Raw genomic sequence first — 13440 nt, forward strand, 5'->3', positions numbered from 1 at the left:
CGATATGCAGCCATTTGCATACATATAGGGTCATTATAAATATACCGACTCCCTACAGCCTGTCTCTCCATCGTCCAGCCCATCAGAAGCAGAGCCGCTCGCAAACTGTCCAATGGTTCCGCTTATCCGTTATTGTGCCACCATCGTCGCCGCCGCACCATCGGTATCTACGTTTTTACGAACGTTATGAACGAAAAGGATTTTTGAAATCTCATGGTTAAAGAAAAAGATCGAGGATCGTGTAAAACACACAATAAATCACCATAAGTTTTTCCCCAATTTCATTCACGTTATCTACTAATATATGATGCTTGAAATTAAATTCACCGCTGACAATTTTACTGATTTGGTAAGTGTATCGTGTATAAAAAAAAAATGTTTGGATAGATAGAAAAGCATGGTAAAATGAAGGATTTTAAGTTAGTAGACGATCGGGAAGAAGAAATTCGAAGATATGTTTCTTCGCGGAAGAGTCAAGAAGACTTCGCCGTAGTTCCGACAAGCGCACGTAACGATGCCGAACGATTCGAGTGACACGTGAAAAGTCCTAATGGCGCGTCTATTTTTCACGTAACATCGTGGACTCGAGGGGGATAGAAAAATGCGAGTGAACGAGTGAACGAAAAGGCACACACAACTAAAAATGCTGTGACGCCGTCCTGTGACTGTAATCTTCCAACTACCGGCGTTATATAATGTGAGCCTATGGTGCATCCTATTAACATATTTCCCGAGCACCACCGAGTAGTAAACTCTTTTTCACGTGTACGAGAGCACGAAACGGTGCTATAAATGGTACGTTGATGGGTTTGCACGAGCGTCAACGCGAGACGCGAGTTGGAGTTAGGGGTAGGTAACGCATTACAAATGCTAATGGGAAGTGCATAGTAGATGTTCCGCATAGAATACATTACCGTCTCGCTCCTCAGTCATTAGCCGAGAAAGTACGAAACCCTAGGGCGTGAAATGTAACTGAAGAAGTGTCCGCGTATATAAAAAAAAAATCATTGCGAATGATTGAAAAGTTCCGTGAGATGAATCTGTTATGTCAGATCTGAAAGATCTTACATTGTTTACACGATTCTCGTTGACGATTCTGATATATTCGTCGGTGCTCGACGCTAAAACGATGGCCCAATTAGAGATACGAAGCTTTCTTCAATGTCGACGACCGCGAACAATTTTTAATTAGGAGCCACGACAAAGTGGGAAGAAATAACGGGCACCGATCGATCCCTCGTCACCGAAACCACAGACCACCGCTGCCCGTTTCAATGCCCTCCTAGTCAACCAACAAACTCGACGAGGGAAAAATTAACTCGTAACCTGGGTGAGGGTAAAAAGGCTAAAGAAGAGAAAACGTAAAGGAGATGCTAGGTGCGAGGTATGCTTGCTCATGAAAACACTGAAATAAAATACATGAGTTTAATATCCTCTCTGATATAATAATAAAAAAAAAAAAACTAAGGAAAAGAAGAAAAAAGATTTCAAGGGAACGTATTTTAAAGAGGGTAAAAAAGTGGAGAAAATAAAAAGGTGGGAGCAAGCAAGAAGGTGTAGAGGAAGGAGAAGTGTAGAGGTGGTAGGGCATTTACCTACGTCTTTTTTCATAAGTTCTTTAGAATCCAGACTGCCAAGAAGTTCTTCGTATAGTTATTTCCAAGAAGGAAGCATAGAATATTGCGCTTATTATTTCCTCGAGTGCGTGTTCGTGCGCACTCATGTATATATATATGATGTATATATGTAAACGCATATAAACGTACACATTTTTGAATACTTTGAGCAAAATTGTAAGTCGTAAATGTTCACTATTCTCCTTGCATGTAGGACACGTAACAATACGTATGCAAATGCTTAATATATTACGTTCGTAGTATCCCAAGGAAGTGTCGCCAAAAGTTTCCGACATAGTCTGAAAGATTGCAGCAATTCGACGAGCGATCTTCTATTTTGTGAAAAGCTGTTAGTTACGCACATTAAAATCGATGAAGTCGAGTCTAATGAAAATGACGGTATTAAACATATATTAAATTAGATAACGAAAGGCTTGTCTGATATCAATAAAATAATATCAAATATATCAATGTTGTATCGTTGAGCTCAAATTTTTTTAATTGCAAAAAGGTGAAAATATACCGTCATTTTTTAATTAATCCCATTACAATATCATGAAGCACGCTGAAGTAGTACAAGCTGCATAATCGCTCGTAATTATTTCATTCTTAATAGCCCCTTTAAATGGACGTACCGCATTATGCTTCCCCATTCTACGAGGAACTTTGCTGTTACTCTCTCCCGAATATATCATTCCCAGAAGCAAAACGGCGAGACTCGTTGATACGCTTTTTATCGATTCCCTTGACAAAGAGATCCTTTGCTAAGTTTGTCTATCCATACGAGAAATTATTGATAACGAAGGAAACGAAAAGAAATATAAATAGAGAAAAAGAAAGAGATCGAAAGAAGAAGAGTATCGAGACTAAACTCATGAGTAGACGCTTCGCGCGCCCTCGGTTTCTCTCTCGGGATCGTCCGACCTACCCTCTCTTCGAGCGCTTCGAGCGAGAAACGAAGGAACGAGAGGCAGACCACCCCTCTCAGCCGCCCTCTCTACCGCCCACCAGCCCCACCATCCGACAGACCACCCCTCCAGTTACCACCACCTCTTCTCTTGCCGGCGTCGTCGCTGCTGCCACCACCACCACCACCACCATCGTCACCGCCACCGCCACCACCGCCGCGATACATTGCGATACACGGTTCTTGTCTCCACGCTGCCTACCTACGTGCAGGACACGGCGCTCCAAGTCCACAAGCCCGCTAGCAGACACACTATTAGGACACCTAGACACACCGTCACCTTTCTATACCTCTTTTCTCGTCCATACACCTACCTATCGTCCACCCTTTTTAATATCCACCGTCGACACGACCCTCCTCACTTCTCATCGAGACCGTTCGACCCTGATACCAACCCCCAACCAGTACCACTACTACTACCACGATACAACCGCCACCACTACCATCACCAGCGCTACTACTACTACTACTATTACTACTACTACCACCACCACTACCACCACCACCATCACTACTACTACCATCAAAACACACCGGTACAAAGTAGCAACGCGAGCCGTAAACACAACAACACTCTTCGAAGACGCACGCGTACAAACAAGCTACTGTCTACCGAAGAAACCGATTCCCTCCTTTTCGCGCTTCTTCAAACCTCGGACCTTTCGTCGCGTCTTTTACCTCGCTAAAGTGATTAATCGTACGTGCTTCGTTCAATTTCATTGCTGCTGTTAATAATAACAGTAATCAACGCCAAGACGAAGAACATCGAGAGTTATTCAGTGAATATTATTCAGTGTTCCTCGTTGATTGTGTTACTGTGACGTCTACGTGAAAGTAAACACGTGATAGAAATCAAACCGATTAACCGTTCAGTGAATCTTTGCAATAGGACCAGTGCATCTCTTTTCATTTTTTCTTTTCCGTCGCAACTTGAAATCTTTTGGATTCGACTTTACGTTTTTTTTTTTTTTCATTATCAGTGTCAATCTCTTACTTCAGTGCCTTAACAAATCAATTCGTTTTGTCCTTGAAACAGATAAAATTGTCAAAATTGTAGGAAAGAAGAGTTTTCAAACGTCAAACTTGTCCGACGGAATTCATCTCTTCCATTGGACTCACCTTGTCATGTACGCAAAAATATAAAAACGAAATCGTGAAATAAGCTGTCGAATCATAAAATAGGGGTACATGAGGAATGAGCTGGAACAATAACAGCGTGATTCGATCGACGAGTTAATCGGTCTTCAGGGGTTTCCAAGTGATCCCTAGCACGCGTCCAATTATTCTTCAAGCTTGTCGAAAGTGTCGGCAGCTAAGTAGTATACATTGAAATAAATCGGACACGGAGAAGGAAATAAAGCCGTTTCGATATTCGCTTGAACGATTAGAGTTTTTTTCGAGGAAGGGAAGGGAAATAAAAAGTAGAAGAAAAAGAAGAAGAGAATTCGTCGGACGATCGTAGCGGAAGAAAGTGGAGGGAAGTGGAAGAGGATAAATATTCCGGTGAATAGTCTAACTGAAGGTAGTGCTTGCCACGTGAAACTGGTCGCTATTTCGCCGGGCTAGACGAGCGGCAAAAGCTCGAAACCCCCTGGTTTCCCGCGCACAGTACGAGCGAAGCACACACAACTACCCCGACCAACCAACCGACGAGCCGAGCCGCCGCCACCAACCCCTACACACAACAACCCAACGAAGCATCCCCCACTCTGAATCGCACAACAGCCTGAGCGGAAGTGCTAGTCAGTCGGCGAGCGACCTTCCAACATTACGGGTTAGGTTCCCTCTTTTTCCGCCCGTCGTGTCTTCGTCCTCGTTTGTCTGAACGCGGGGACAAGCTTCGTTGCGGTTCGCGTCAACGTGAAAGGGAGAACGGAGATAGTAAGAGAAAGAGAGAAAGAGAGAAAGAGAGAAAGAGAGAGAGAGAGAGAGAGAGGGAGGGAAAGAGAGAGAGAGAGAGAGAGGGCGATCACGCGAGAAGATACGTGCCATCTCGAGGAGGAGAGATTACGGGGGGTTGCCGTCGCTTCATTCATTTTCTATAATAAATCGTCAACCTGACGATTACTCTCAACGACATCCGCCGCAACCGCATTTGATACGTCCGTAGAAAATCAGGAAAGAAGAGAATACGAAGTGGAAAGTAGTATAACGAGTAAAGGGAAAGGAAAATATATAGGATAATGTCATTTTAACCGGATCCCTCGTTTCGTTCGTCGAAAAAAAAAAATCAATGCGATATTTCTCACGATCGATCAGCTAGCAATTAAAGTGTATTTCTACTACTATTATCGATCATCATCGATCCTTCCTCGTACACGCCTACCGGTATATCGAAGTACAACGAATAGCGATCGTCTACGATTTATTATTTTCTTTAGGAACGCGTGTGTTACATCTCTGTGCGAATATAAACGATAGACCTAGAGATCTTTGGTTAATTGTGATACGACACATTTGCATACCGAGAATACATCGTCGAAGAGCCACCTGTTCGCGAGAGTGAAATCGACGATCGACGAGAATTCCGAGAGAGGAAGATCATTACGCGCGATAGCCGATTGAAATGGTGCGAGGATAAAAAAGTGCCGCTATTGTGAACGGGAAGGGAGGATCGCGATAAATCGTTGTTGTGTACTTGTTGAAACGCTCGAGCACGTTACTTTTCCTTTAATACTCCGATAACTGTTTCCTATTCGAAACTCGTGTTGGCGGTATAGTTGAAGAAAGTTTTCCACGGTAGAGAGAAGTCGTAGCCCTAGCAAGAGAAAGATCGTAAACGCGTTCGCGAAGAGGACGTTCTTCGTACTCGCGAAGTTTCCGTTCGCCGACGCTTCTCACACTGCCTCTTCCGGAGATTGCGATCGGAAGTTACCCCAGCTCGACCACGTGGTTATGAGTAAGCATCAGAGGCGCCGTGACTTCTCCCGGTGAACGCACACGCTTAGCTGCTCGTCTACATTTCCGCTCAGCCGAACAACGACGACGACGGCTATAATACCTTTGCTACTTTTCGATATCGATACGCTTGAAATTCGTCGGATCACTTTTATCGCGATTAACAAATTTGTGCACGACTATTGGTCGTCGAGCTCGATTCTTCGCGGATTTAATTGACGCGTCGAAAGGTATCCGAAAGATTCGATTTTGTCGAAGCTGGAAATAAGTAAAAAGTTTCATTAATAGTGAAATAAACGTAAAGAAATCGCGCGTAAGCGATCGAAGGTGATCGAGTTGGGAAGAAAAGAAAGTAGCAAGATCCCAGCCGCGGGGGATCCCGAAAGGAAGGAGGGTCCAGCTGAGGTGGTCCAGTCCGGCTCAACGATCGGTGTCAGGAGGCCGAATCAGTCAGGCAATTCAGGAGGGTGGGTGCAGTGGTGCAGTGGTTGCAGGAGGGCCAGCGAGGTTGGGGTGGCCTCGTCTACAGGCGCGTTGGCACCGAGCACACCGGGCCCCGGGGCTGCGGTGGTGGGCTGCCTGCTTGGGGTGTACCCGTGTTCTCCCTCCTCCACGGGGCCCAGGGGGCCCCTAACTCATCACCACCTTCAGGCTATCCCGGCACCACAACAAACGATCGGCTGCCGTGCCTGTTGCTGTGCGCATACCAATCACCAACCTCCTTCGGTCCAGCTTACTAGCCAACGGGGCGGCCTATCGCTGAGGGTAGCGAGGGTGGCGTCCACCACCTCCGTCCGAGCCGCCCCCTACGCCCACCCCCAGCACCAAGGGCTGGGGCAGGAGTGCAGGTAATGATAAATCGCTAAGATACATTCCTATCTTCACTTCGATACCTATATATATTATTACTACCCTACTACTATCATCACCAAATACTACTACTACTACTACTACTACTACTACTACTTCTACTACTACCATTGTAGTCACTACCACTACTTCTACCACCACATCCGTTACCACTCTCTTCGTCATCATTCTCGTCCTCGACGGTGATCGATAAGATAAAATCCCAATAAAAAATAATAACCAAACAAAAAAGGCAATAATACATAGTAGCACGTCGCAAAAGTAAGAGTAAATATAAAAGTAAAAGTAAAAGTTACAAATCAAAAATAACAAAAAAAAAAGTAATAAAAAAAACCACAACAACAAAACAAACACGATCGATGGACTAAAAGAGCTATCCAAAACCAAAAACGCACGAAAAAGGTGTAGGGAGGAGACGGGGGCATTGGGTGGAGGTGGTGCGCACATCCTCGGCAGCCCGATGCTGTTCGTCCCGTTCACGGTGCCCACTTTCCCTGCGACGCACCATCAGACGACTCATCCTGCGCATCAGACGCATCATCAACAGCTGCAGGCCACCAGCCAGAATCCGGTGCAGCAGCCGCAGCAGCTCAACCAGCTGAATCAGCTGAGTCACCTGAATCACCAGGGCATCGTGCCGGCAACAACCAATCAACCAACTGTACACAGCACCAGCTGTTCGCCGCAGCAACAAGCGACTACACCGAACAAGGTAAAGAGACTGCACAACCGCTAGCGTCCTCGCTCGACAACTACCAACTTTCGCTCACCGCGTGCTTTTCTCTCGAGCGGACCCTTAAAAAAAAAAAGATTTTACAGCAAGTAGGTATGTCATTGACGTAGGTAATTGATCAGCTTAGATTATAGATGCCTAAGTAATCTTACATGCCGGATGTTACCTGGAACACAAGGTAGATCGTTGTACGAAACACGTCCATTCACAAATGCTGTGCTCGGTAGAATGCTCCTCAATCCTGAAACACGTTTTATCCATCCCATGAAGTATTCGTCTGTCGTGTGCGTTTTGCTTTGTACCGAATGTTGCCGTATAAAGTAGGTACACATATTTCCTTTGCTACTTACCTATAGTATTTGTATAGTTGGCTCGTATGTTAAGTTAAAGCGGTGATGCGTGTATGACTATGAATGTATGTATGTATGGATTGTATGTATGCATTATATGTATGTATTGTATGTATGTATATATGTATGTATATATGTATGTATGTATATATGTATGTATGTATGTATGTATTTTAAATACCCGTACCAACGAAGGAAGTTATCGAATATTTCGTTCGAATAAGGACCGAGACAATTTTATGCACTTACCGGCTATGTTTGGTTTCCTCGATCGGTCACTGTCATCGACAGTGATTATAAAAATATCACAAGAACTTTAACAACTCATAGATCATTCATCATCGAGATAACGAAATATTGCTTTGCATCGCCGATGATTACGCATCACCGATTGCCTTTCGTTGCTTTAATTAGTAATGGAAAGAAATGAAATAAGACAATGCGTCGAATGTAATTTTATCGATTCAACAATTTTGTTATATCTAACGACAAGCATATCCTTACGCCACATTCGTTGGAATCACTTTTAGTTTCTTACGGAGAAAAGTCGATATTTTGCTAGGATCGTTTCATAGGAATATTACGAGCATAGTGTATCGACGATAACATCGATCCTGATGTAATACGTACTCGAGTATAATCGATACTCATTGCTACGTACATAGGTACATTGTCGTGTAGCGTATCGCAAAAGGAACACGAGCAATCGGTATCGATTGTAAGTCCGACTAAAGCACTATAGCGATATATTTCTTTCTTCGATATTTTTCGTTTTTACCAAAGAGTGCAGCCGGCGGCAGCCACGAACATCGAAAGAGTTCTTGCTTACCGGTATCGGATCGTTTCCTTCATATTTCTCGCTCGTAGCTCCACGTAGCGTGGCGCGCTTTTATTATCCTGGCGTGGATTCAAGTCAATTTTCTTTAGCGAGCCATAACTCGCCTTTCGTATCCTTTCGAAGAGAGCTTTCGTTGCGATGACAACGTTTGCCGTAGCGCGTGGTGACGGGGTTGGCAGCGAGAATGCGACTTAATTTCTCGAATCCTGGCACCTCACGTTGGTAGTCCGCGTTACCCTTTTCCGGGCTAACTCTTCCAGCCCGTTTTGCGTCGATCTCAACTCCTTCCCCACTCCTTGTATCATTCAGTAAGAACGTCCTTACAAGGGACCAGTTCGACTTTTGGCGCCTGTTTGAGTATCCGACGAAAAGACGCATAGTCTTGTCACGCGAGTTATCAATTATCTGGATGCTCGCTACAGAAAACTAGGTATACCCAAAAATGGACTGTTCATCGGTTCAACATAAAGATGCTCGCTTACTTGAGAAAACGGTAAGAATAATAATAATTCCTTCGACGTGTACGCGGAAATAAAAATCGTTCTTTTAAGAAAGATAGAAGATAATATTGCTCGATGTAATGTTCAACATCGCGATTCGCTGATCATCTTCTCGGTAGGAAATGGGGTATTTTTAAATTAGCAGGGAAACGCGTACGAGTTTTACAAAGAGATCCAACTTCCCGAATAGGATCCCACTCTAAGGGAAATCGAAGAAGGAAGAAGAAGAAGAAGAAGAAGAAGAAGAAGAAGAAGAAGGGATGGAAAAGGAGAAGGGGAGAAATAGCAGAATTTCTAAAGCGGAGGGAAATAGCTGGCGCGCGTTGGGAGGAGAGAACGAGTAGAGAAGGAGCGGGAAGACTTTGAGAGTTGTTCGCGTAACTTTATTAATTAAAGGCCGTTAGTCCTTGTTGCTCGATACACCTTATATACCTGCCACGGTCGTGGCTCTCTTGTGCAAAGAAGATGAGATCCCTCATCCCAGTACGTACACCAGCCCCTGTTTCTTGGTGCCTCTATATCGATTCTTCTTCGGGTATCGATCATCGTCTCTGTCCATCGTAAATTCCGATGGATCATACTATAATTTAATAAGATACTATTACACCTTCGGAGAGTCGAATGAATCTTGCATGATGTCGTTGTCTTTCCTTCGCTTCGTTTTTCATTTATCCCGTTTTTCTTCGAACTCTCTCAAAACGAATAACGAACAAAACTCAAATAAATTTACATTGATAATTAACAGAAAAAGATCATTTATAATTACGATATTATCGTAGAGAACATTAAGACGTTGAGAAACCTTTATGTTCTGTCATAAATTTCATTCGACCTCGAAAAAGTTAATTTTTTTCATTATGTCTTTCTAGGTATTTTTCATTACCAACCTTCGACACGATTCTCATACATTCATCAGCTGTGATATCAGAGCTTTGCCGATCCAATCATGTTACTCCTTACACGATATTCGATTTCGTAGATTGTTCTTCTTCTTCTAGATTTTCTTCGATCTTTATATATATGTCAAAAATACTCTTTGCTTCTGAGAAATATTCTTTCAAACGATGGTCTCGAGAGAAAGAACGAAGAGTCTCGTGCCATGTCGTTGGAAAAAAATTAGCTGGTCAAAAGGGAAAAAAGAAAACGAGCGAAGGAACTCATTATGAAAGTAGCAGAGGGTGTAAGGGTAAAGGTAGATCGAGGGGGGAGGGTGGGGGTGTTGAGTAAAGCCGACAAGAGAGGGATGGGAACGTGTAACCGTTTTGAAGGAAAAGGGACGCGAAGGTTGCTCCTACCAACGAAGGGATGACGAGAATGAGCGCGAACGCGAGCTGCTGCCTGTGATGGCTGCTTGATGCGCGCGCGCGCACGCGGCGAAGATCAAAGCGATGGAGATGATTTCATTACGACACGCCACTCGTCTACTCCGTTGAAATATCAAAAGAGTCGCGGCTCCATACAAGTATGGCAGTCGTTGCCACAGACGCCGCGCTGTAGGTTGCAGCATGCCGCCTCTAACTTTCAAGCACAATGCTTTTCTTCTTCGTTTTCCTCACGAATCAAATGAAGAAGGTCCGCTTGTTTTAAAAACGTCTTCATTTTGATCAAAACATAGAATATTAGATCGCTACGTATTGTTGAAAAAATAACGTTAACGTAATTATTTTTGTGAAGAATAGATGTACCTATTCTGTAAATAATATTTATGTTGTAAGAGATATAAATTTGCATGATTCTCTAATCGTCTTCATTGGAGTTACAAATCATCAAATGACGAGTCATTAATTTCTCTGACTTTGAAATGGAACAAGATAATCATCTCTTTCTCTCCTTATCGCGAGAATTTGAATCCAAACGTAATATCACCGAAACAACATCGATCGATTGTTTTTCATAGATTCCATTTAAAAGAATTATTTAAAAAATATATTCATACGTATACATACAATAGAAAAATTGATCGAGCTAGGCGCGAGGTAACTTACCATTTTTAAACTCGATTAACTTCCTTCAACCAGGCAGATTCGACGATTTTCCATAAGCGGAACGGTACCGCAACGCCGAGTTCGTGCTTTCCGGTTTTCATTTGGTTATCTTTCATCGGTGCTCCGTATCGTATTCGTTAACGGGGCGGAGGAGGATGGTAGAAAAAGGCACAGCTATAGAGAAGGGGTGGTAAAGGGATGTGAAAGGGGGATGGTTGGCGCGATGGTACTCCGCCGATACGGGGAAAGGCTCTCGCGTACGGCTGCACCGCAATTTCGCGGGATTTCAATAGCTTTCTGATATCCAAGCTCTCTCTCTCAGATCGATGTGCAACGTCGTTTAGAGTTTTCGCGCGGTCATGGGCACGCGTGCGCGTGATGCCGACCGATAAAAAGAGACAGAACGTGGAGAGCTGGAAAGAGAGAGAAAGAAAGAGTAAAAAAGGTGCAGAACGAGACGAAGTGGAGGGATGGGGATACACGGCGAACGGGCAGTAATTAAAACGAAATTCCTAAAAAGGAGCAGCAGCACGCTCGTAATGGATACAACGCGACGGTAACAGGAGAGGGTGAGGAGGAGTTTCTCGACGAAGAGAGATACGCACGAGAGACAGAGAGAGAGAGAGAGAGAGAGAGAGAGAGAGAGAATAAAGAAGTGGTGGGGAGGTTATCATAAAATTTTACAAATGAGCGTCCCGAAGCTCTCTCCCACGCGCTGGCTTACATAGAAGCCGGCGGGCCATGCAAAAATAAAAAAGTATATGGCAAAAGTAGAAGTAACAAAAAATGCCGAATAGCAGAGAGAGCTCCAGAGCGGCCTGGTCCCTCCCTTTTCGTTCTCGTTGCTACCCCTCGCAACCAACTCGCACCCCTGTTACCGTCGTGGTGCTCGCGAACCGCAGATACAAACAAACAGTGCTTCCTACACGAAAGGAAGAGAGAGAAGGAGAGAGAGAAGTAACAAATGCCGGACATTTACATTTAACAGCGAGGGGTTTCCGAGACTCACTCTCTCCCTTCTTTACTCGTAACATCCCTTTCGTTTTTTCTCTCGTCTTGCACCCTTTCGTTGCTCGCCATCGCTAACGAGAGGAACGAGCATGCTCCTGCACGTGCGATGGTACTCGCGTTACGTAGGTACTGTGGTACCTACGGTTAGTATGGTATACAGAGCTTCTCGGCACTTGCAAATTTTCCGCTTTTAAATGTTAATTTTGGCGTAATCGATGGCACTCTGTCCGTAGCGAGGGTGCTGGACGATACGGTTCCCAGGGAGAGGATAGCCGCCAATGCCCTTTGCCATTTGTTTCCGCCCACTCGCGGCAGCGGCCGCTTTGCAATGCGTTGTTCCACCCTTGTTCGGCATATTAAGTAGGATGCTCGATTACCCCCGTTCACTCTAGCCACTCGATTTTTTCTCCCTTTTATATATATATACATACACATCTTTTTTTTTGTTCTTTTTCTATCTTGCTACGTTCCCTATTTTTTCATTCGTCATAGACTAATTGAACTTTTCCGAAAAGTGAACCGATCAATTTCATGGAATAAATTGAAAGGAAAATTTTAATCCTCATAATTACTGATCAGTTGCCATTGAATCAATTAAAATATAGGATCGATCGTTAGTTCGATTCTATAATTTTATACTTTGATGGTGAACGATCGTAATCGTTATCGAGTATAAACAAGACTCAAAGCAGTGTGACGAAAGTCGACGGTTCTATGTTTACCGATCGATCTCTCTCTCTCTCTCTCTCTTTCTCTTGTGGACCATTAGTCCGTAAAGAATTCTTGCGGTTGGCCACGTCAATCCGTGCAAGCGATGCGCGCGATTGCTAATCGGATAATCGTCGTCAGTGAAAACATGACAGGAATCGGATATCTGCGAGTCGACTTCCGAAAGGGTTCGCCACGATACAGCTCGTTCATTCTCCCTCTCCCTCTCTCTCTGCGCGTCTACATTTTCATGGGAGGACGAGTGTCCAATTATTGTTAACCGTCCGATTGTCGTCCACCCCACATGAAAGTCGTACGATACGTCGATCCAAGGTAAACCGTGACATTCTGCTTAATATAATTAGTAAATATCGATTTTCGACAAGCTAAAATGCTGCTAAATGAAAGCAAAGAAGAAGAAGAAGAAGAAGAAGAAGAGAAGAAACGAGAGGATTGCTAAATGTTTTCTCTAATGTCATTAGACGATCTTAAAGTGCGGCTCTCCTTGGCTAACTCGCTACAACTACGTTTAAAACTTTTCCTTCCTCTTCCTCTTAGAGATCCGCTGTATCCCGAGAAAATAATACAGTTCGTAGTGATATTGATCTCTCCGACGCGATATCGTGCTTTCTTTATTATTCATGAAATTTTTCCGGAGCTTACGTTTCTCCTTATGAAATATATATACGAACGATATGCGACAAAGAATCCATCTTCGAGGAGCAACTAACTCGTCGATTTTCCCGAGAGAAAAGACACGAGACAAGAAACTCATATTAGAACGTTTTCTCGGGTCGCTAGAAATTCAAATGCCTCGGTGGCTTGTAACTCGGCAATATTCAGTAGAATGAACGTGCGATTACTTTTCGTCCGTCTCGTTTGCCTTGCGAACGTATCCTGTAACGTGCGTTCAAAATTTCAATGCCGGGTGGTGCGAGAACAAAACACGCTGGAGACTGAAAGA

General features: G+C 43.9%; 1 protein-coding gene across 3 annotated transcripts in view; it reads left to right on the forward strand.

Moving 5' to 3' along the window:
- Positions 1-3635: 3635 nt before the first annotated feature.
- Positions 3636-13440, forward strand: part of LOC127062112 (nucleolysin TIAR) — a 387317-nt gene continuing 377512 nt past the window's right edge. For 2 of the 3 annotated variants that reach the window (XM_050989797.1, XM_050989795.1), the window contains exon 1: positions 3658-6329. Coding sequence is in view for 1 of the 3 variants with exons in the window: in XM_050989791.1 (XP_050845748.1) it covers positions 6812-7063 (252 nt within the window). In the remaining 2 variants the exon portion in view is untranslated. Of the gene's footprint in view, positions 6330-6753; positions 7064-13440 lie in introns of all 3 variants that reach the window. The other variant, XM_050989791.1, reaches the window with a different exon arrangement.

The sequence above is a fragment of the Vespula vulgaris genome, chromosome 3 (genome assembly GCF_905475345.1).
Source record: "Vespula vulgaris chromosome 3, iyVesVulg1.1, whole genome shotgun sequence".
Lineage (NCBI taxonomy): Eukaryota > Metazoa > Arthropoda > Insecta > Hymenoptera > Vespidae > Vespula > Vespula vulgaris.